Source organism: Eriocheir sinensis, chromosome 39 (genome assembly GCF_024679095.1).
Source record: "Eriocheir sinensis breed Jianghai 21 chromosome 39, ASM2467909v1, whole genome shotgun sequence".
NCBI lineage: Eukaryota > Metazoa > Arthropoda > Malacostraca > Decapoda > Varunidae > Eriocheir > Eriocheir sinensis.
The window spans coordinates 4,789,460-4,814,279 of record NC_066547.1 but is presented as its reverse complement, the minus strand read 5'-3'; the positions used below and the strand labels follow the sequence as shown (position 1 = coordinate 4,814,279).

Here is a 24,820-nt window from a genome sequence, read left to right as displayed (position 1 = left end):
GGGCGAGGCAGGGCGGGGCGGGGCCGGCCGTCTTTCGCCGTCAGGGAAAGAAGACTGCAAACAATTACTTGACTGATCGACCCGAGTCTGTTGAAGGCCGGAGTCAATCACTTTCACTGCCAATGACTCACTGATACAACTGTGGATGATCTAAGAGGCGTGGCGGCGGCACCGCGGGCCTCATGTCACACCTTATCAGCAGGGAACGCCACAGCTGCGGGGACTGTTATTATTATTTGTTGTTGTTGATAAGGAACGTGATCCTAAAATAGCGGCGTTAAACTTATATAATACTGTCATGATATTCCGTGTGTGTGTGTGTGTGTGTGATGGGAGGAGGGGCGTGGGGAGTAAGTGCCGGTGAACATGCCGCCTGCCAGGGTGCCGGTGTGTGACCCGGGTCACTCCTCGTGTCGTCTCTAAAAGAGGAGTAAGTGCCATGCTAGTGTGTTTGTGTATGTGTGTGTGTGTGTGTGTGTGTGTGTGTGTGTGTGTGTGTGTGTGTGTGTGTGTGTGTGTGTGTGTCTGTGCGTGTGTGTGTGCGTGTGTGTGTGTGTGTGTGTGTGTGTGTGTGTGTGCGCGGGCGCGGACGCGCCTGTCAGTCACCCCTGCACCCCCTGAGCCGTGATTGTTTGCCCGGCCATTGTAACACTGCGAGAAGTGTGTTAAGAGTTATGAGGAAGTGTAGCGTGAGTGAGGGAATGAGTGTAGCGTGCGGCGTGTGTACCTGTGGTGTGGGCGGGGCGTGTCGGCGTGTGGGCGGGGCCAGGCGCAGGAGGGTGCCGGGGGCGGCGGGCGCGGCGGGTCAGTATGAGGGACGCCGCGGCCCCATGAACACCACCAACATGGTGTACGGGGTGTGCAACGCCGAGTCCGGCTACCACAGCCAGCCCTACTGCAGCGAGCTGCAGCACTACTACGGCCAGTGTCAGAGCCACGAGGCAGTGCAGGGACAGACCTACATCCCGCCCGCCCTCACGCCCACCGACCACCATCGCCCGCAACACACGAGCCTACAGGACGCCCATGTCCCTTCCTCCTACACCAACCTGGATGACTACAGCAGCGTGTGCTACCCCGGCCACGCTGCGGGCGGCATGGCAGCCACGCAGCACCACGTCTCGCAGAGCTACGACTACACGAGCGCCGTGCAGGCGGCGGCCGTGGCGGGCGGCGTGGGCGGCCAAACGGGCGTTATGTCCCCGGCGGGGGCGGGAGGCTACCCGGGCTACCTGGACCCCGCCGCCCAGTACCGACACATGAGCATGGGCCTGTACGCCCACCACGAGGGCGTGCGGGATGCCTGTGGGGTGGGCGGCATGATGGGAGGGTCGCCCCACGCGCTGCCCCACCACCAGCCGCAGCAGTCCGTGCCCACCTACAAGTGGATGCAGGTCAAGAGGAACGTACCAAAGCCAGGTAAGGCGCCCTCGGCGGCTGCCAAGCTCCTCGTCCTCTGACACGCCTTCTTGCCTTCATTCCTCCTAGGTGGTGGTGACCTGTGCGTGCCACCTTCCTTCTCACACGTGCACACACGACGCCCTCACAAGGCGCACACACCCACGTACACGTACACCTGAGCGGCGGCACACCCGCATGAGCCACAGTTCTCACGGTGCAGCGGCATGCCAGCAGGGGGTCGGCGCGGTGCGGCGCGGCGCGGCACTGTTGTAGGGGACGATATCGTTATCAGGGATTTTCATCAGCTATGGGAGCTCATTAGTGTTCGTTTCTTTTCATATCAAAGCTGAATCATATGTCATCAAAAACTAGGGACTGAAATATGTAGCTTCAAAAATTAATTAAGTGTAAACTACATTTAAACCATTTCCTCGAAATGTGTAAGCAAGTATACAGAAATTAAAACTATATAGCGCATATTTCAAGCTCATTCACAATTCGTCGTTCACATCTCGGCTGAGGCAAAACACACACACAGAAAAAAACATATAATTGCATCTCGTCAGTAACTCGTCGGCAAAACATTATCGGAATTATCAAACCTGAAAACCGGAGGAAAGTGTCAGGAATTACATTTAAGCGATGGAAGGAGCGGCGCCCCCTCAGCGAGGCAGCCCGCCCCGTGTGGCCGAGGCGTATTAGCGTTCACCCAGACCTTGACGGTAGACTCATCTGTTGTCCAAGTCTATACTAAATTATTTAATTAAAAACTTTTGTCGCATATGTTGAAAGATGTCGAGATCGAAATGAGATATTGAAATTCACGTAATTAACCACCTAGAGTTTCAAAGTCACTGTTAATGTGTAACAAAAATATGCCACTTAATTTAATTAAAATATCTAATTTTAATAGCTTAGAATGATGGTCCACTCTATATATGTAATGTTTCCTGAACAACATCCATCTTTATCAAAACACTGTTCAGAAATTAACTTTTTTTTTATTTCAATCAGAAAACCAAGCAATGCGCCAAATATTCTCATAGGGTGCCTTACATAATGTACTCAAACTGGTATTAAGTGATGCCCTTTAAACATCAAATAGCTTGGACTGTGTGTGTGTGTGTGTGTGTGTGTGTGTGTGTGTGTGTGTGTGTGTGTGTGTGTGTCTGTGTGTGTGTTTTGTGATATATAGATAGGAGAAGGGGAGGAGCAGGGGGAGATGTGTGGATGTGCGAGCAAGGGACGAGGGGCCAGCAAGGGTGAGGCTTGAAGCAAAGGGAGATCAAGGGAAGGATATTGAAAAACTCACTTCCTTTAATCATGTGCATTACCGTCATCTTATTTTTTGTTTGTTTGTTTGTTTCCTGCATTATTAATGGATATACTTATTTAATTTTCTCCCTTCTAATTTTTTTAACCCTCCAAAAAACTGTTCAGATCAATTTATAGAAAGTTCGGGACGTTCAAGAAAATATCGTTTGTGGGATGAATATGTTGATGAAATTACAGATGTATCAACAGTTAACAAATGGCAGTTATGTAAGAAACTCGAAACGTAACAAAAATATCGAAGAAAACTGTTACTGAAACCTTTAATGAAGCAACATGACTTAAAATGAGTTACAAGCGACTTTGATTCACCGGCGGAACTCACTCACCCCCGCACGGCGATAACACTCCTTGAGGCGGACAGGCGGGCGATAAGGCGGGAAATTCTCACTCTCGGAAGACATTTCGCTGCACACCGCAAAGATAAAGCCCTATTACTCTTTCCTCGGCTGTATGGGCACGCACGCACTCACCCACGTACTCACATTGCCAATCACCTCCCAAAATGTATCGTGTGTGTGTGTGTGTGTGTGTGTGTGTGTGTGTGTGTGTGTGTGTGTGTGTGTGTGTGTGTGTGTATCTTGGTGTGTCTTTTTGTGCTCCACGTGTCTGTCTGTGTGTGTCTGTAGTCTCTTGGTTGAATTTGTGTTGCTTGTGGGTTGTTCTTGTGTTACGTCGTGGGTGCAGTCCTTGTGGCTCCTCGTTGTTGCCTCTCTCTGCACGTCAATTCCCCGTGTTGGTGTTTTTATTATCAGTTGGCGCTACGGGCACTGTGTTCGTGGCATTCAGGCATCATTTACTTTTGGAAATGAGATGTGTTTATGCGGCCGAACCCTCTTAATTTTCATTAGATTTCAACCAAGGTCAGTGTTATATAAAAGGTATTATTGATAAGAGTCTATTTAAAATTCAGTCATAGTATTTGATTACATTTTTGGGAGGTTATATTTGTATTCCATATATTTTTGTTTCACACAATACCGTGGCGAAAAAGATCGTAAAGTATCGATCGTGCTCAGTTTGTGATATAAAAGCAAATCGCTCACTGGCCACGCTGTGACCCTAATGACTGCACTGCCGCAGAGTCTTATCAACACTCGACAGCTTTCTTGTTATCTTGAAAATTAATCTCAAATCTGACTAATCACAAGATTACCTCTTTTTTCCCCGGCGAGTTAGTAAGCCGATGTGAATTAGAATCTTAGTTACTTTTGTTTTGCTTTGTCTAAAGAAACGTTCAATAATTCATAAAGTTTTTAGCATATAGATATATATATATATATATATATATATATATATATATATATATATATATATATATATATATATATATATATATATATATATATTGTTATCATTATCGTCATTAGAATCATTACTATAACAATATCAATAATAATAATGATGATAATAATAATAATAATAATAATAATAATAATAATAATAATAATAATAATAATAATAATAATAATAATAATAATAACAATACTACTACTATTATTGATGATGATATTGATAATGATAATAATAATAATAATAATAATAATAATAATAATAATAATAATAATAATAATAATAATAATAATAATAATAATAATGAAAATAATAATAAAAATAATAATAATGATAATAGATTATTTTATATATATATATATATATATATATATATATATATATATATATATATATATATATATATATATATATATATATATATATATATATATACGTGTGTGTGTGTGTGTGTGTGTGTGTGTGCTTGTGCGAACACACACTCACACACACTCACACACACACAATAGGGGACAGGGCGGTGCAAATATTCCCTTGTCACTATGATGAACAGCGCGTGGAGCGTCTCCGTCACTCATTAAGACGCCCTTTGATCGCGGGACATTTTTACGTGCGTGTTGACCCTCGCCTCCCTTAGCAAACAGTGTCGTGCAAAAGAGGCCGTTACCGTTGCTCTCCTCACAGTCAAGTATTCACGATTATGTCTTATTCCCAAAAGCCCGTCACCGCCCTCCGTCGTGGCCAATAGCTGTGTGTCGTCCGGTGGTGCTCGTCGCTGTGTTTTGACGCGTTCTTATCTGCTGTGTTTGTTTTGCTCATGATACGCCGTTTCCTTAATATTAATATTCAGTTTTGTTTCCGTCTTGACTCATATACACTGTATCTCCTGCGTGCTTATACACACCATTTTTTCCCACTACTGTGCTCACTAGTACGGCAGCGGCAGTCTCGTGGCCGGCACCCGTGACAGGCCGAGGCAGCGGCGGTCCCTATCGTCGTCGCCGCCGCCTCCCCCGCCGTTCCTTGCCCGCCGAGACTTTCGCCGCCGCCGCCTTTCTCTCCGTTCCTTGGCCGCCGCCTCTTCCGCCGCCGCCACCGTCTCCTGCTAGGCGACGTTTACTGCTTCGCCCCTTATCGTAGTGCGATCCATGTGAGGCACGTGGACACTTTCTGTAAACTTTGGTCTGCCATATGATGAATATTGGGGCAGGTTACTTTGGTCTTTTCATATTATTTTCTCACAGACGTCTTATTGACTTATTCAGTACGTTACGTGTGTAAACAGAATGTGTTGAAAATATATTCAAGTCCTTACCGCATAATTACATATTTAGTAGGAGTCTATAACTTAAATAAGACAATTAAAAACAAAGAAGTGCGAGAACGTACTATTATCTGTAAATAATTTCGTTGGGGAATATATTTATAAGATAGCGGCGGCATTCAGTGTCTCGTTCTTCTCTCTTTTTGCGTAAAATAAATACAAATATAACCAATTATTCGCTGGCCCGGGTCCAACATGCCAGCCAAGGGATAATGCTCAAAATACCCTCAATATAGTCCTCGTCCCGTGTGTGTGTACCCGGCCCGCCGTGGTCCCAACCTAGCGCCGCCGCGCGCAGCTCCTTCGCTATCAGGCGGCCATCTAGCGGTGCTACTTGTTGATTTGCTCTATTAAAGTAACTGAAAGAATAATTTTAAGACAATTTTTAGAATTTATTTATTAATAGAATGTGTCGAAAATATATTAAGTCCTTGCCGTATAATTACATATTTAGTAAAAGTGTATACAACATAAATAAGACAAATAAACACAAAGAACTGCGAGAACGTAAAATTATCTGTAAATAATCTGGGTATGCATCTCACGTGTGTGTGTGTGGGTGTGGGTGGGGGGGCTCCACACACATAGCTCTCTTGGCCAGAGTGGGGTCTAAGGCTCTTCGTCTCATCAACTCCACTCCTCTTATACTGATAGTCTTCTACCTCTTAAATTCCGCCGCCATTTTGCCTCTCTATCTTCTATCGATATTTTCACGCTGACTGCTCCTCTGAACTTGCTAACTGCATGCCTCCCCCCTCCCGCGGCCTCGCCGCACACGACTTTCTACTAAAGCTCATCCCTTTACTGTCCAAATCCCTTATGCATGATTTAACTAGCATCTTCACTCTTTCATCCCTCACGCAGGTAAACTCTGGAACAATCTTCCTTCATCTGAATTTCCTCCTGCCTACGACTTGAACTCTTTCAAGAGGAGAGTATCAGGACTCCTCTCCTCCCGAAATTGACCTCTCGCTTCTCTGAACGCTTTTTATAGGAGCAGTGAGTAGCTGGCTGTTTTTTCATTATTGTTTCCTTTTTTTTTTTGCCTTTGAGCTGTTTACTTTGCTGTAAAAAAAAATATTCCATTATTTTTTTTCTTCTTTATGCAATGTTAAACATGTAGTTCCATTTGTATTTTCTCCCACCTTGACAGATAAGTTGGTCTCATTATGTTGAACAGAAAAATGTAGTTAATGTCTTAAAGTATTGATTTCTTATCAGACATTTGGACAACATATTAATAGTTTTTAAATACTTTAAGGTGAGGCCCAGTCTTCACAGAAAAGAGTACCGATATCACATGAATATTAATTGATTAGGAAAACCAGCATGCAGGCTATTCGCCGTTGAGAATGCCCTTTCTAGTTGCCCAAGGGGCTCGTGAGCCGCAGGACACCGTAAGGGTTTATAATGAGCCAATGAGCTTAACGATCATTTAAATGGAAGGCAGCGGTGATCGTCGAGTGACGTGAGGAGCGACGTGTGACGCGGGGCGGCGGTGGGGCCGCCAGGAGACGAGGGCGGCGGCCCGACGAAGCTAATGATGAGGCCACCGGCGGCCTGAGCCCCATTGAGCCCTTTGTGGCTCCTCTGTCGCCGCGCCCGATACTAACACGATACCGGCGGGGCGTGTTGGCGCCTGTCGCGGGGAACAAGGCGTGTTCCTTTTTTTCCTCACCCTTTCCATTCTTCATGGATCATCAAACATCGATTATTTTTTTTGCTGTCTTCATTTAGTTTTTATGATTGTATAGGCCACGTGTTGCGGCATTCTTATTCATGTAGCTCGTGATGAATTTGATGTTTACGTTGTTCTTTTTTTATGTTGCGTGCTGAAAAATAATAAAAGCACATGTAGGCTAACAGCACGATCTGACGCTGCACGAGTGTATCCTAAGGCTTAGACGTCATCCAAGACCTACGATCACTAATCTGCAACGACCATTGTTGTATGTGTGTGTATATATATATATATATATATATATATATATATATATATATATATATATATATATATATATATATATATATAAACGTCTCCGTTGAGTAGTATTTGAAAAGCCTAGCTGCGATTCTGCAGGCTCGGGTTCGAAGCCCGCCCCGGGCAGTCGGCGTGCAGCTCACCCAGCTGTTTATCCCCCCTTTCAGGCTGGTCGATAAGTAGGAACCTGGGGAAAACAGGGGAAGGTAAACTGTAGCAGTTCAAGACTTCACAATGGCCCGCGGCCCGGGGTAATGGGTTCTCACCCACCGCAAGCTCGAAGGGCCAATGCGACGAAGATGAGCACCGTGGCCACGCGCAGCTGTAGCATATACACCCAACCTTACCTTCCCTTAGAATAATAAGTTGATGGAGAGAGAGAGAGAGAGAGAGAGAGAGAGAGAGAGAGAGAGAGAGAGAGAGAGAGAGAGAGAGAGAGAGAGAGAGAGAGAGAGAGAGAGAGAGAGAGAGAGAGAGAGAGAGAGAGAGAGAGACACGCACACACACACACACACACACACACACACACACACACACACACACACACCTGCCTAACTACCCCCCTTCGATCACGCACGCCCTGTTTCACATATATTCTCATCGCTACCTGGCGGGGGCGGGAAGACGGAGGAGGGAGACGGGGAGCTACATACAGGGGGCGGGCCGGGGGAGGGGGTGGTTCTGCCGCGACGCGTGCTCGAAACCGCATGATTTTCGGCAGCGGGTTTCAGCGGTGGCGGGTAGGCATGACCGCGGTGTTTGGGTGTGCCGGAGTGCGTGGCGCCCCAACACTGGACACATTTGCTCTCCCGTCGATTAGCTGTTTGCCGTCCTTTTTACGTGTGGAATGGTTCTTGCGGGTCTCTGGCAGCCCGGGGGGAAGAGAAGGGGACGAGAGGGGGAGCTGATGTGGTGATGAGGAGGAGCGTTAAGGGAATGGGGCTTGGGGAATGAGAAGCTGAAGGGGTGATGGGTAGGGGGAATGTAGAGAAGCAGGAGGGGGATGGGGATGAGAAGTTGAGGGGGTGATGAAGCGGGGGTATGAAAGGAACTAGGGAGGGGTTGGGGGTGGGGGGATGAACGGAGCTGTAGTGGGATTGGGTATGGGATGTGAAGAAGCTGAGGGGGTGATGGAGGGGATGTGGAGGAGCAGGAGGGGGTTTAGGGAAGGGGGATGAGCTTGAACTAGGGAGGAGTTGGGGGCTGGGGAACGCGAAGGAGTTGAACGGGGGGGGGGGGGGTAGGAGGGGGGTTGGAGGGGGGGGGGTCTAGTATACACAAAACTGGCGTGTCTGCATAAAAAGAGCCGTCACGGGGCGTTGGTCTTCTTGGTCTAACTCTTTCGCTTAATGTTATTTCGTCTCCCCCTCGGTGTGTTAATTTTTTTTGTTACTTTTTTTGGCTGGTGGTTCTCGGGGTTTTATGTCGATTATTTTTTCCCCCACACCTGCACCGTCGCCCTAATGCGTTTTTAACAATCACCCATTTTTTTTATTTTCTTCAGCGCGGATGTTTGCTTCCGTGATGGTCTTTAGTGTAGAAGATTCATCGGCCTTAGTAATATGTTTTCCTCTGAATTCCAAGTTACATGAGAATAAAGAAAAGCTGCAAAGTGTAACTCGTATGTAATCTTCAGTCACTTTCATCCGCTAAGCAAAGGAAGAGAGCATTAGCTGCGTGTGGGTGGGGGGAGGTGAAGGGAGAGGGAGACCAAATGTGTGTTCTCTATATCATTACTCTGTGCATGAATCCCTAACCGTACGAAGTCATTCTTGTGCATCGTTCCTTTTTGGTCTTTTTTCACTATATAATTTAATCTCCCCGTTTTCCATATGCCTTTAACCTCCTTTTCGGGCTGGTCGATAAATGGGTACCTGGGGAAACCTGGGGAAGGTAAACTGTGGTAACCCGGATGTCCAAGGGTGATGACCTCCCCCCCACCACAGACTCAAGGGTCAATGCAGCTGAGATGAGCACCGAGGCCAAGCGCAGCTATAGCGTATGCCCCCAACTTTACCTCACCTACCTTTAGCCATTCCTTTCGTCCATCACACTATAGAATCGGATCTCCCTTCGTGTGTATGAGTGTTGGAACCTTTATCCTTCGCTATAATCTTTTTGTAGCACGTAAGTCACGCCCACACTGACCAACGGATTCCTAAAACTGTTCCTTCCTTTAATGTGTGGGTGTCTTGGCCTTGACTCTTCTTCCGGCGGTGGTGGTGGTGGCGGTGGAGGCAGAGTCGTGAGTCCAGAGACCAAGGGGGGTTAGGATGGAGAGGGGACGGAGGTGTCGTGACGTCATCTCTGTTTACAAACAAGCCTCCGAAACCTAAACAAATTTGTCCCTTCGACTCGGGGCACTCAGGGTCTTCCCGGGGCGGCCTGGCAACATCCCGGCGACGCGAAGACCTGGCCCAGTTCTCTCTTCTATCTATATTCTTCATGAGATAAAATATGAATGGATGATTGTGATAAAAGTTCAAATACAGTTAATTCGTGTTGATACGGTAAAAATAGTAAAATAAATCTATTGAAGCAAAAGACACAAAAAACACGATCAGAAAACATTGCATATTAATTGAAAGTGAGGAAGAGCTGAAGCTAAAACTCACTTCAACGGAAAATATAATAACAAAAAGTAAACCAACAGCACCAGCAGCAGTAATCCTAACCACTGACCACTCTACCCTCTCCTACGACCCCAACCCCTCAACCCATCACCCTTGTCACCTCATAACTCAAACCATCCCTCACCCACACCAGCCTCCAGACCTTAGAGCGATTTCCCAGGACCGCAAGAGTAGACGAGGGCATTGCGACTTGACATCAAAAGGAGGGGCATCGTGGGCAGGGGCATGATGAGGCAGAGACAGGGAAACGGTTGTGCAGCAGATGGTGGGGCGAGATGGGGCATAGGGGCGTGGTATAGGCAAGCAGGGGCGTGGCAGAGCAGGGATATGGTGGGACAACAGGGCGTGGGTAAGCTGGCAGAGTAGGGGTATGTTCGAGGAAGCAAGGGGTGTGAGAGGGCATGATTATGGTCGGGGAAAAGAGGGCGTGGTTGACTAGTAGGGGCGTGGCTGAGTAGGGTCATGGTTGGGTGTGGTGGACTAGCAAGAGGCGTGGTGGTCATGGCTAACTAGCAGGGGTGTGGCATGGGGCAGGGATGTGGTCGGGCAACAGGGCGTGGTGGACTAGCCGGGGCGTGTCGGGGTATGAACTTAGTGGGGCAGCGGGCATCGTTCCTTATCAGCCCCGCATCCAGGCTAAGCTCATTACATCGCCACGTGGGCCGCGTCACACACGAGGGAGTGAATGCCGCCGATCTCTATCTCGGCACATGGTCCCCGCAGTGATTGAGCGGCTTTCGAACCCACCAGATCCGAGAGGAGGGGCGCTGGGGGCGGGGGAAGGGTCTTGAGGTAGGTGGGAGAGGTGTATGGCTAGACGAGAGGAGTGTAAAGGGTGTGGTTTTTAGATGAAGGGGAGAGGAAGGGTTTTTAGGTAGGAAGAAGAAGGATTTTAAGGTAGGTAGCTGTGGTTGACTTGCTGGGAGGGGCGTGAAGGGTGTTTTTTAGAGGAAGGGAAGAGGGAAGACTTTTTGGTTGGTAGGTGTGTCATGCTTTCTGGAAGAGGTCTGACTTTTACAGTTAGAGAAGGGAAAGGGAAATTAGGAAGGTAAGAGATGGATATGAATTGAAATATGGGTTGTAGTTGATGTATTTCTTCGGAACAAGTGTAAAGACGTCGTTTTGTGGACGTGGGGATATGATTTTAAGGTGATTTTGGAATATAACCGGTGTGTCATTTTGGGTAAGAGAAATATAAGTTCTAGAAATATTAGTTGTTAGCTGCTTGTTGCTGGTTCTTGTGCGTAAGGAATCGATAGTTTTGTAGATGATGTGGGTTCTTACAGTATGAAATGATATGCAGCTAAAAGGCGGAAAAAGGGGAGGAGTACAGGAAATGAAGACTGACTCAATTCGTGCCGTGTCGTAAAAAAAAGTTAATTATATAAACAGCAAATTAATAAATACCACGTTCACAGTAACTGTCCGCCTCATTTACCTTCTCATTCATCACAGAGTCTGGCGTCTGATTAGTATTGATTAGAAACTCGATCTCACAAATTGTCATCATTTATACTTCCATGCATTACGATAAGTTGCAGATCCCGTACTCCACTTTTTGTCACCCGGACGGACCATAAATATAACGCTGGTTGCTGCTGGGGGGATGAGGACCGTTGGCTTAATGAGTAGGGCAGGTGAGTCCCGTCTCCACTAAAGGCGTCCAATCTGTCTCCATTTGCTTCCCCGTCTGTCCACGTTTAAAGTTTTGTCGCTTATCTTTTATCAGTTGTCTTCGCCCCCTCCTCGCCCCCGCCGCTGTTCTGGTTATCTGCTTCCTTGATCTTGAGAGTGATAGGAAGTTCACACCTGCATGTGTTTATTTATAGATATGGTAGTGCGTTGGATCATGAATTAGTTGTGTATCATTTGGTATTATGTATGTGTGTTAGTATTAGTAGTGGTAGTAGTAGTAGTAGTAGTAGTAATAGTAGTAGTAGAAGTCGTAGTCGTAGTAGTAGTAGTAGTAGTAATAGTAGTAGTAGTAGTGTCATTTTACATTTACGAGGTTAGGTTCACTTCCATGTATGCTTTTCACACGCACACACACACACACACGCACACACACACCGTATACCTGCGTGAGTCAAGATTTACCTGTGTCCGCAGTGAAAGGCGAGACAGAGAAAGCTGCCGCCTCACAAAAATGGTCCAGGCTTTCAAGAACCTCACCACACCACCATTTTACGCGCCACAATACCCTCTCCTTTTACTCCACCGCGCCATTACCTACCTCTTCCTCCTCCTCCTCCTCCTCCTGAACACGCGTCTCCCTTCACTAAGATCATAAATTTCAGCCGGGCAGGAAGACTAATGCTTGTGTCGACCCGTGTAATGTCCCTCCCTTCTGTCCTCCGCCGCCCCACACAACACATCTATGAGGGCTTGGTGTGTCTCCTCCTTTGTAGCGACGCCCCAACGCCTCCTCTCCGCCGCTAAGGACGTGGAGGAGGGCTGGAGGGAAGGGCGGGGGAGTGAGGGCGATAGGTATGGAAGGGGAGTGAATAATGAGCCCGGAGATTTGAACATGAGCTTGTTTGTGTCGGTTTCTCTGTCGTCTGTGGAGTTTGATTTGTCATCTTTAAACTAGTACAAGGAAGGAGGGTTGAATGTATGCTCTTTCTTCTCCTTTCTTCTTATCTTCCTTTTTCTCTCTTGGAATAGCCGTGTTGTCTTCTTCTCCTCGTCTCTAAACTACTACAAGAGGGGCTATCTATGCTCTTTCTTCTCCCTCTTTCTTATCTCCCTCTTTCTCCCTCTATCACTAACCGCGTAGCCTCCTTTTCCTCGTCTTTAAGCTATTACATGGAGGGCTATCTATTGCTCTTTTTTCTTCCTCTCTTCTTATCTCCCTCTTTCTCCCTCCATCATTTGCCCCGTAGCCTCCTTTTCCTCGCCTTTTAGCTAGCACAAGGAGGGTTATCAATGCTCTTTTCTTCTCCCTTCTTCTTATCTCCCTATTTCTCTCGCTATCACTAGCCGCGTAGTCTTCCTTTCCTCTTCTGTTCCTCTCCCTTTATACCTTTCATTTCAACGTGTATATATATATCTACCATTGTTCTACCCTAAGTTCCTTCTCCTCCATCCCTTTTTCCGTCCCTCTTTCCTTCCTTATATAGCTTGTGGACATTCTTCACCTCCCACACACCCCTCCCTCACCTCCCTCCCCTTATTTGTCTCTACTCCCCCCCCCCTCACCCCTGACACCCTTCTTACACCCCCTCTCCTCCCCCCCCCCACTACACTTGTACGGAGGTGATAAGAGTAACTAACGCTGCATTAAGGCCCTAACCACCTCGGCCTGACCGCCCCACAAGCGCCGCCGCCACTCAGCTCGGATGCCGCTCAGTGACAGTCATTAATTTGAGGTGACACTCGCATCATTAATCATGGAGGTGGTGGGCGCGGTGGTCCTCCATCACTACCTCCTTCCCTCCACCTTGGCCGCCCCTCCTCGGCTGTCTCTTCCTCTCTCCCTCCCTCCCGACCCTCCGTCAATAGCTCCTCCCACTTCGCTTCGTTTTCTTCTGCTTTTGAAAATGAAATGTGGTCGGTCAGTTGGTTTGGGCTTTAGATGGTCTGTGTTTGTGGTTTGCGGGTGGTTTGGAAAGATAGATAGACAGACAGAAGGATAGATAGACGGATAGAAAAAGAGACGTCATTGGTTATACAGAATTTGCATCTCAACGATAAGCGATTTTATTTATAGAATATACACCCAGTACTGTTCTTTTTTTGTGCTCTTGTTAGTTATGTGCTTTGGGAAGGCTATTTACCTTTTTTTTTACGAGAACATTATTAGCATTTAAATATTTGTCCTGTACACCATTTTTTTTTCTCTCGGTGCCCTGCCCCATATAACTAGTCCTCTTCCTGCTGCCCCATGCCCCTCATCCTCCCCTTTACCCCCTATTCCCATTTCCCATTCACTCAAGCCTTTGAATACGTTAACTCCATTATATATACTTCAAGCCTGTCACTCCCCTTTTTCCATCCCTTCATATCCATCCCCCTCTCCCCTCGCCTTCCTTTCAATTTCTTTTCCTCTCTCCCCCTCTCTTTGCCCCGTCGCCCCTACCCTACCTCTCTTTCTCCTCCCTTCCCCAGTGTTTTCCCTCTCATCTTCTTTTCATTCCTCTCTTTCCTTCTTCCTGTTCTCATTCGCCCCTGCCCTACCTCTCTTTCTGCTCTCTTCCCCAATCTTCTCCCTCTCATCTTTTTTTCATTCCTTTCTTTCCCTCCCCCTGTTCCCATTCCCCCCTCCTCTCCCTCTTTCTTATGCCTCCTTCACTCCTCTACCCAATCTCTCTTATGTCTCCTTCGCCTCAACCGTTCCTCTGAGCCTTCTTCGTTCTTCTCCCCCTCACCTTCCTTTCACTCCTCTCTCTCCCCTCAGTCTGCCCCCCTTTCCCCCCTACCCTTCCTCTGTCAGCTCTCGCCCCCCTCCTTCCCTCCCCCCTCGCTAAAGCTCTCTCCAACCCATCCGTCAAGCGACACACCTCGGCCACACATACATCACTTTGCAAATATGAATCCATTCCCGAAGTCAAAATACTCACGGCTAATTGTCTCCGAGGGATGATTAATGACAGAGCTCCGGTATCCGCTGTCGCTTAGAGGGGGCAGGGGGGGTGAGGGGGACGCTCCGGCTGCTCAGAGGGGGGCGTCTCTCTGCCTATAGGGGGCGTTTGAATGCCTATGCCTCCTCCTGCTGGTGGTGGAGATGGGAGGAGGAGGAGAAGGGGAGGGTGGAGGGAGGAAGATAGAGGGAGAGGGAAAGGGGTAGGAGGAGGGTAGGGTAAGGGGGAGAGGGCAAGAGGAGGGGGGTAAGGGTTGTCCTGGGGCATCGTGTGCTGTGTGGTCTCAAGTTCCTGATGGTGGTGTCTGATGCTGTCTCTGAAGATCTTCTCTCCCTCCTCCTCCTCTTCCCCCCTTCCACCTCCTACTACTTCACCCTCCTCCCCCTTCCTCCTCCTCCTTCTCTTCCCCTTCCTACTCCATCGTCTCCTCTTCCTCCTCCTCCTCAGTCAAAGAAGTAAAAGTACAGATTACAAGATCCCAGAACTTGTTTGTAAATTCGTCGGTTTGTTTATTTGTATCATATATTTTTGTTGTTGTTATTCTTATTCAGCAGAGCACCTACTTGTAAACTCATCCCTCTTGTGTGATGGATTTGTTCATTTATTCAGTATCTCCGTGCGAATATTTTATCATTATTTATATTTTTGTTCATTTATCTATACGTTAGTTTTTTTTTATCTTGGTCATATTTGATTTCGGATTTCATCTAGAGAAAGTTATCAGCGTTGTGCGTGAATTCCTGACACGCACGCAGTCTCTTACCTTGAAAATTGCCTGAGAGAATGTACGTATTTTTATTTACGGATTTACTTATTTCTTTCCACGTCTAATCGTCGCGTTTCCTGAGTCGCGCGTCCTTGAGGTGACGTGCCGCGCGTTGCATGTCAGGCGAGTCTTTGATCTTCGTCCTCCGCCGCGTGAGGAGAAAAAGAAAGAAAGAAAAAAATCCGCTGCAGTTTCACATATTCCCGCGGCGGCTGTCATGAGGCTTGCAGTGGAAGGGTTGCGGCTTTCTGGTCAGGGTGGAAGAGATGACTGGTGTGGAGAGGTGCAAATGGAGGTGGAAGAAGTGAAGATGGTGGGGCGATGAAATGGGGAAGTGCATGGGGAGGAAGGGAATAGGGGGGAAAGAAGGGTTATGGGTCATTTTGGGACCGTAGATGCATGGAACGGATTTAAAAGGCATTCAGTTCCTTCGTTAATGAATCTCAGTTCGTTTCATTATAATCTATCATATACTGGAACAATTTTTACGTGCACTCAACTAACCCGTGTTATAAGAAAATGGAAAATATATGCAGGTCAACTCCTTTATGGCCAGTCCTCTCTCTGTTGCCCCGTCCCCCCTGTCCGCTAGCCATCCCGCCTCCCCGTACCATCCATTCCCATAACCCATTCACTCAAGCATTTGAATACGTTAACTCCACTATATATACTTCAAGCCTGTCACTCCCCTTCTTCCATTCCTTCATATCCCTCCTTTTAGCTCAATATTCTGCAAAAATATGTCGAGTACCACAAAGAAAGGGAAAAAGGACCCTCATGATGGAGTTGTTTTCTATCTCGCTCTCTCTTTCCTTTCTTTGACGTTCTGGCTCAGCTTTCCGTGTACACGCTACCAATGCGTTAACTGTTGACAAAAATAGATGACGGTGTTGATAGTTAAATTCTTAAACGTCCGTGCGAAACATTATTAATCATTCACCTCGCAGGAATAATTTAACGTCAATAATATGTAAAAGTAATGGTGATGAGAGTGCCAGTGATGGAAAATGGATGTGCTGACATTGATGGTGGTGGTGATGGTGGCTTGATATTATGATTGCCACTCGCTTTTGTTGCTGGTAGTGGTGATTGTGGTGTTGGAGGTGGCGGTGATAGTGCGCAATGGAAGGAAACTGGGATGTACCTGTTATTATAGTATTGGTGGTAGTGGTGATGATGGATATAGTGGAGGTGATGGTGGTGGTGGTGGTGATGGATGGCTGCAAGGGCGGGGGCGGCGGCGGAGGGGGCGGAGGGAAGTGGCGATCAATGGCGAACACTCCGGTTAGTAAAATGTCAGTAAAAGGACCAGAGTGGGATTTTAGGAAGCCCTGTAATTAAGGCTTTGGTGATGGTAGAGGTGATGGTGGTGGTGCAGGTGTGAGGGGAGGATGAAGAGGGAAGGTTGGAAAGGATGGAAAGGAGAGTAAGTGAGTGGGCGGGGCGAGCAGGTGTTAGGGGGAAGAGGGAAGGTTAGAAAGGAAGGAAAGGAGGGTAAAAGGGTGGGCGGGGCGGTACTCTGTGCTGTGTATGGAACGGGCTCGGCTGGGAAGCTTTCTCTCGTTCTCTTTCTCCATCTCCCTCTTCTAATTTTACTCCTCCTCGGTACATCCTTTTCCTCTAACTCCTCCTCCAACTCCAATTTCTCCTCTACCGCTTCTTTCTCATATCATATTCCTTGCCTTGCCTTCTATTGCTCTCATGTAACCTTCCTCACGTCGCTCTCTGCACCTGACGTGGAGGCGGAGGGAGGGACAGACAGGAAGGAGGGCCAAGGGGGGACTGCGTAAAAGGGATCTCGAGTTGCAGGTTTAAATGTTTTGCGTTTTAAGATGAAGCCGAGGGTGTGTTTGTGTGTTCGTGACCTTGGTTGGCTTAACTTTATGTCATTAGTTTAGTTTGTCGTTTATTGTTCATTTTCCATACCCCAAAACAGTTTATTAGGACGAGAATGAGAGAATGAATGATTAATTTTATATATTTTTCATTCGTTTGGTGACATCTACGTGGCTAAGTAATATATATCCTTTTGCTATAGTTTATTTTTAGTTAAAGAGCGACTGAAATGGTGTAATCGTGGGTTTCTGGGACTTTGGCAACTCTCCCAGACGGTCACATGAAAAAAAAGGGGAAAAATATTAGACGCAAAAACAGAAAAGGAAAAAAATCGTCTCGCCAGTCGCCTTGATACACCACCACCACCACTACCACCACCACCACTACCACTACCCCCACCACCATAATCACCACCACCACCACCACCTGCCACCAGTCGTCACCAGCAGCTGCATCTCCTCTCCCCTTCGTCTCGGTTCTCCATGTTTCTCTTATTTTTCTTTCCCCGTAAACACCTTTCACACACCGGGACGGAAATGTAAACCCCCTTTTTTTGGCGTTAGTTCTTCACCTGCATCGTTACATAAGTTTCGTTTTCACTTCTTCAGGTTTTACTATTTTTTGTTTTGTTTTTGTTTTTGCTTTTCTGGGTATTTCAGTTTTACATATTGCCGCTTACCTTTAATTACTAACTTTATATAACCTTACATATTAATAAGAGAACAGTTACTAACATCAAAATAGATACAGCAAATCAAACAGAAAGACCATGAATACAATAAGCTTTCTTTAACACTATTTTCTGTCTAAATAAAAAGAAAATGCCCAAAAATTAGTTGTGAAAGTTAAAACATTCCACTCCATTCAAATGTTAATGACCTACACGCATTTTTATTTTCAACTCAAAAGTTTTTATTTGCAAGAAAAGTAAGAGTCCGTCTGTCTGAGTGTGTGTCTCTTTACTTCGCCGATCAGAAATGAGTGGCAATAGAACCTGGAAAGTCACTTCTTTGCCTGAGAGTGACATGGAGGAGCAGGAGGAGAGTCGCGGTCATTCTTATTAGATTTTGTTGCATGAGGGGTCAGGTGCAGAAGGCGGCGTGACCAAGGGAAGACGAGGCAAAGAATATGATATGAGGAAGAGGAGGAAGAGGTCGAGGTGAAATAAGAGGAGGAGGAGAAGGAAGAGGAAGACGAGAAAAAGAAAAAGGGAGGAGAGAGATTCCTAGTGCCTATACCAGTCTTAGCCTCACTTCCGCGTGGTTCTCTCTCTCTCTCTCTCTCTCTCTCTCTCTCTCTCTCTCGCTCTCTCGCTCTCTCGCGCTCTCTCTCTCTCTCTCTCTCTCTCTCTCTCTCTCTCTCTCTCTCTCTCTCTCTCTCTCTCTCTCTCTCTCTCTCTCTCTCTCTCTCTCTCTCTCTCTCTCTCTCTCTCTCTCTCTCTCTCTCTCTCTCTCTCTCTCTCTCTCTCTCTCTCTCTCTCTCTCTCTCTCTCTCTCTCTCTCTCTCTCTCTCTCTCTCTCTCTCTCTCTCTCTCTCTCTCTCTCTCTCTCTCTCTCTCTCTCTCTCTCTCTCTCTCTCTCTCTCTCTCTCTCTCTCTCTCTCTCTCACTGGTCTTGTTTAATTAACGTGATTGTCATGCGGGCGGCTCTGCTCTGCTGCCTCTCCCTCCCTCCCTCCGCCTCTCCCTCCCGCCTCACCTTTTTCTCACCTCCTCCCGCCTCGCCTACCTTTCATCTCCCTCCCTCCACCCTTACGCCGTCCGCCTCGTGTCTTTCTCACCTTTTCCTCCGCTATATTTCTCCCTCGTTTCTCTGTCCCTCCCCTCCTCTCCCCCTTCCTCATTCCTCGTTTCTCCCTTCTCTTCCCTTCCTCCCTTTTTCCCTACTCTAATTTCTTCTCTCTTCCTTGCCTTCCTTAAATTCCTTTCAGGCTCTTACTTTAATCTTAAACTATTACCTTATTTGCTTCTTTATATGCCTATTCGCTGCTGGATTGTTGTACTAATAAAAAATGTAATCTCCTTATAATTGGCATCGGTAAAGTAATAAATTTCTATACGCTTTACATAACTCAGCACTAAGGAATGAATGATCGTCCTGAGGGAGAGGGAGAGAGAAAAAATATCACCAGCTTGACCTGATGCTATGTGACCCCGGAAGGAAGGAAGGTCCCACCTCCCATGTACTCCTCCTCCTCCTCCTTCTCCCCCTTCTCTTCCTCTTCCTCCTCGTCCTCCTCCTCCTCCTCTCCTCCATCTAAAAACCTTCTCCTCTCTTCTCTACACTCTTTTTGTCTACTTTTCATTTCTTCACGGAATATATTTTTCTCTCATTCGTTCCTTTTTCCTTCCTTCTCTTCTTTTCCTTCTCCTTTTTCCTTACTTTTCTTCTTTTCCTTCTCTTGTAATTATTCCTGCCCCCTCTCGTATTATTGTTTTATCCTTCCCCTTTCATTCTAACTCCTCTCCTTCCGATTCCTCTCCTCACCTCACCTCTCTTCTCGTCCCCTCTCCTTTCTCTTCACCCTCCCGCGCTGCAGCACCTTCGTATGTACCAATGCAAACCGTCCCGTGTAATTAAAGACCCTCCTACCCCTTTATGTCCTGCTAATAAGCCGTGCCCTCTCAAGTCAGTCATCCCCAACCCTTTGCTGTCTCGTGATGCCCTACCCCGACTTGTTATACGCCTTGCCTCCCTCTTCACTGTCTCCCCTTGTCCCCACTCCGCTCCGACCCATTACGTCCTTCTAATAAGCCGTGCCCTCTCTAGTCAGCCCTGCCCTGCCCCAACTCTTCACTGTCTTTCCTTCTCCCACCTTGTCCTGACCTGTTACACGCCTTGCCTCCCTCTTCGCTGTCTCCCCTTGTCCCCACTCCGCTCCGACCCATTACGTCCTTCTAATAAGCCGTGGCATCTGAAGTCAACCCTGCCCTGCCCCACGCCATACCCTTCCCTGCCCTGCCTCGTCTTGTTACACCTCACCCTTCCCTGCCCTACCTCGTCTTGTTACACCTCACCCTTCCCGCCCCGCCCTGACCCCCAGCAAGTACACGTTATCCCAAAACAAGCGTGACAGCACCTCGCACTTGAGTCAACACTTATCGCCCTCGCAAGTCTCCTCAAGGCACAGGATACTCGCAGCGTTTTACACGGCGTTGGCGGGCCCGGATCACACAGGCTCTGGGTCGTGGCCGCGAGAGACGTGAAGGATCCTTGACTCTGTTTGCTCGGTCGCTGTTGAGTGGCGGTGGTGAGGCCGTGCGTCGTGTAGACCAGATCCCTGAGCACACACATCTGCCGCCGCCGCCGCCACCACCACCACCACCGCCGCCTCCTCCTCCATGTCCTCCGTCTCCCCCGCTGTTGTTGCTTCTGTTGCTATTGTTGATGGCTCTCTGGTTGCTGTTTCTGTTTATCGTCCACAAGGTTTTCTATTTTAATGTCTTATCCTCTGCCTCTTGCTGTTGCTTCTCCTGTTGCTGTCGGTGATGCTCTGCGGTCGCTGTTTCTATTTATCATCCGTGTGGTGGACCTCCACGCAAGGGTCTCTTCACCTTTTTTATTCAGATGGTTTCCTATTTTAAGGGCTTATTTTCCACTACCGCTGTTGTTGATACTCTGCGGTTCGCGTTTCTACTAATCATCCGTGTGCTGTACTCTCAAGGGTCTCTCCAACAAGGCTTCCTCTTTTTACGTCTTACTTCGAGGGTAGCAATTGATTCACGAGCCGCTTCATTACCTCTCCTTCACTGTCCGTTTTTTTAAGGTCGCTCAGTAATCGATTGCCAGACGCAGCTGTGTTGAAACAGGAGACGGACCAACGAGGGGAGGGACTTGGAGGAATATCTTTTGAGCAATATTCATCCTTTTTTTATCTTAGCTACTCGAGTGACCGCTGATACGTAATTAGATGCAGAGGTTACGGAAAATAAGACGTTGCGCATGACAGGTAAGGATAGGTAGGGTAGTAAGGGAGGTACACACATGGAAGGGGGGTGAAAGGGAAGAGGGATAGGAGTGAAGGACAATGAGGTGGATGGGTAATGTGGTCAAAGGAGATGGATAGTGAATGGAGTGATGCATGGGAGAGGTGGACGGGCAGGAAGATAGCAAGGTAGGTATAGGTAGGAACACGTAGAGAGGACGGCACTGATAATGAGAGGTAGGAATAGGGAAGAAAGGAAAGATGAAGATGATGAGATGGAGAGAAGAGGAACTAGATAGGATAGAGATATGAAAGGAAGGTAAAAAGGTAGGTGCATCGGTAGGTAGGAAAGAAAGTATTGGTAATGAAGAGAGGTAGGAATAGAGGGTAAGAAGATGAAGATGATAATATGGAGAATAGAGGAACTAGATAGGATAGAGGTATGGAAGAAAGGCAGAAATGTAGTCGGGTAGGTGAGTAGAAATGAGTGTCGGTATTGAGGAGTGGTTGCAATAGAGAATAAGAAAAAGAGATAATGATGATAAAATGGAGATTGGAGGAACTTGAAAGGGTACAGGAACGGGTAGGTAGAGTGAAAGGAAAAATAGTGGCTAGGGTTACTGAGTACATTTAGCAGGCGCCGGCAGGTCGGATGGGTAATGAGGGAGGTGGGCAAGCAAGGTGAAAGGAATAGGTAAGGGCGAATTAGAGAAGGTGAAAGTGATGATTGGGTAATGGCGGCCGAAGTGAATGGGTGGAAGGGTTAATGGAAAGGTTTAGAATATGGAAAGAATGAAATGAATGAAAATGAAAATAAATAGGATATGGAGATTAGGGATTGTATTAGGCGGCAGTTAAAAGATGATGAAATGAAGGATATGAATAAAAGAATGAAATGTGAAGAAATTAATACAAAAAAACGTTGAAGAATCTGGATGAAAAGGATGAAACTTAGATGTTAAAGATATATATATATATATATAAAAAAAAAACTACATCGCCTAACAAACGAGATGGACAGCAAAGAGTGGAGGTGAGAGAGATGAGAGGAAAGGATGAAAAGAACAGTGTGGAGGAGATGAGGGCAGTGTATGGTGGAGGCAGGTAGTCAATGTGGAGGTGAGGGCGGGAAGAAAGATGAGCAGGCGGGGGTAAAAGGAATGGGTGAAGGAAATGGGCAATGACGGAGATGGGCAGTGTAGGGAGTGTAGGGAGGTTAGGAGGGGTAGGCAGTGGTGGGTGGAGGGAGGTAAACAGCGTATAGTGGAGGTGAGGGCGGGAAGAAAGGTGAGCAGGCGGGGTCAAAGGAATGGGTGGAGGAAATGGGCAATGTAGGGAGGCGGCAGGCGAGGCGGGGTAGGCGGTGTAGGGTGGAGGCGAGGGCGGCGGCGGTGGCGAGCGGCCCAAAGCTCGGCCGTGTTGGCAGAGGACAAACAGTGTTGGGTAATTACGGGCGAGGCAGCAGCCGCCCCGCTGGCCGCTGTTGACACTACCAGACCCTCCGCGCCTTGTTGCGGCCGTGTCTCCCCGCCACGCCGCCGCCGCCGCTACCATCGCCGTCGCCGCAGCCACCAGCACCACCTGTATTATTTATATGTAACCATTGCCGTTGCCTCCTCCATGCATAACCCCCGTCACCAGTACCATTATTAAGTTACTCCCACGCTAACAGTAAATTATGAAGCACAACCACCACACCAGAACCATTCCTCTATTACGTCCGAGCTACCAGTACTGTGGCTACTAACCTGGCTTCTTCAGTCATCACAGTTACCACCAGTATCATTACTTAAACAATACCACCGCCTTCCAACAATAGTACCACAAATGTGAATGATATTAACGCCACCACCTCCACTTCCACCACCATCACCGTAACCATTGTCCATACTCTCACACCACTACCACATGTAAGGGAAATCTAGACTCCACTTACACCTCAACCACAAAACATCCATCATCAGCAATCCCTTTAATTAAGACGTCCACCTCACCTCACTTAATATTAGCAAGAGCATTCACGACTTTCCTACTTTCTATGAGACTTCAAGCAATGCAATCTTTCTCTTTTTAGTAAGTCGGGTGATTAGTCCTGATGCTTTATTCATGAATGTCTCAAGGACACTGTGTAGCTAACAAGAATATTAGCATACGAATTTGGTACTCACTTAATCCTCAGGAATCATTCAGTGACTTTCAGGGTTCATTTGTGCACTTCTTAGCATCCTCGAAGAAGTCACCTGTAGCTCATAAGGAGGTCTTAAAGAGTTAATAGGGCCACCTAGAAGCTACTTTAGAGCATTCATATTACTCGTGATGAAGCTTTGGTATGTATCGATAAATCTAAGCATTTCTTGATATTCCTTTCTGACAACTTCTGTTTTTAATGTATGATCAACGCGTTACGGGCCTTATATTCTTTTTTTTTTGGGTGTGTGCTTTTTTTCCAGCGCTCGGTCTGCCTCTTCTTACCATAAAATAAAGTAGTTTACAAAAGCCTCGAGTAGTGGGGGAGGGTTAAAAGAGGTTAGGGATTATGGGAGGTTCTTGAGTGGTGTTATGTGGTGCTGATAAGAGGGTTCAAGAGTTCTAGTTAGTTGTGTTGTGTGTTGGGTTGTGGGGTTCTGGTGGGTTCTGCGATCTGTGCTCCATGGGTTCGAGGGTTCTGGCGTGTTCTGTACTCCATGGGTTCTGGTGGGTTATATGCTGTGTGTCCCGTGGGTTCGAGAGTTCTGGCGGGCTATGGTTTACATGGCTTCTGGTGGATTATATCGTCACCTTGGTAAACAAACCGCCTAAGTCATTATTTTCTACTTTACCAGAAATCAGAAAAGAACTGTCATCATCTCATTCGACTTAAGATTTAGGCAGAAATGAAAAGGCCACTTCTAGAACACTCAAACCCTGAATGACGAAGGCAACTCTACAGAAATGGGCGTCACATGTTGAAAAATTGATGTAGACAAAAACCTGGAAATCGCTGGAAAATGACTTAGGCGATTATTTTATGAGGGTGACGATATGTTATGAGTTACGTGGGATCGATGGTTCTAGGGGGCTCTTTTCTCCGTGGTGTTAGGTGGGTTCTGTGTTCTGTGTTACGTGGGCTCGAGGCTCTTGTGGGTTCTGGCGGAGCGGCTGCGGCTGGTGAGGAGGCGGGTGACCTTGGTAACCCACACCGCCAAAGCAGCAAGATGGATGACACCCACCACCCCACCCACCCACACCATCCCCCTCCCCTCCCACCCCCTCCTTACCCTATCCCCCGCCCCCCCACAACCCCCCCACCCCCCATCCCCTCCTTACCCTATCCCCCGCCCACCCACCCACCCCTCCCCTTCCCACCCCCCTCCTTACTCTATCCCCGCCCACCCACCACCCCATCCCTGAGGCTTCCTTCTCTCTTCTATTCACTAGCCTGCCTGCATATTCCCCTGTGTTTCTTGTCTGGCTCTTCATTTTTTTCTTTTCCTTCTTTTTTTGCTTTTTCTCTTCATTTTTTGGTATTTTTGTTTGTTATTGTTCTTCCTCTGCACGGTCACTTCAACCTCCATCTTCACCTCGTCTTTCTCCTTCTTCTTCCTCAAACTCTTCCTTCTCCTCTTCCTCTTCCTCCTCATTATCATCATCATCATCTTTCTCATTACTATCATCTGCATCATCATTAGCAGAAGCACCATCGCGTAGGTAGACCAACTTAACAACCGTCTAATACATTTTTCAAGTCATATCTAAACGACCTCCCCAGAA

The 24,820-nt window shown here is 47.3% G+C and overlaps 1 protein-coding gene across 1 annotated transcript in view; it reads left to right on the top strand.

Annotated features, from left to right (window-relative positions):
• Positions 1-821: 821 nt before the first annotated feature.
• Positions 822-24,820, top strand: part of LOC127008910 (homeobox protein Hox-B1b-like) — a 44,623-nt gene continuing 20,624 nt past the window's right edge. Inside the window, exon 1 of the mRNA XM_050881389.1 lies at positions 822-1,419. Coding sequence (XP_050737346.1) covers positions 831-1,419 — 589 coding nt within the window. The 5' untranslated portion in view covers positions 822-830. The remainder of the gene's footprint in view (positions 1,420-24,820) is intronic.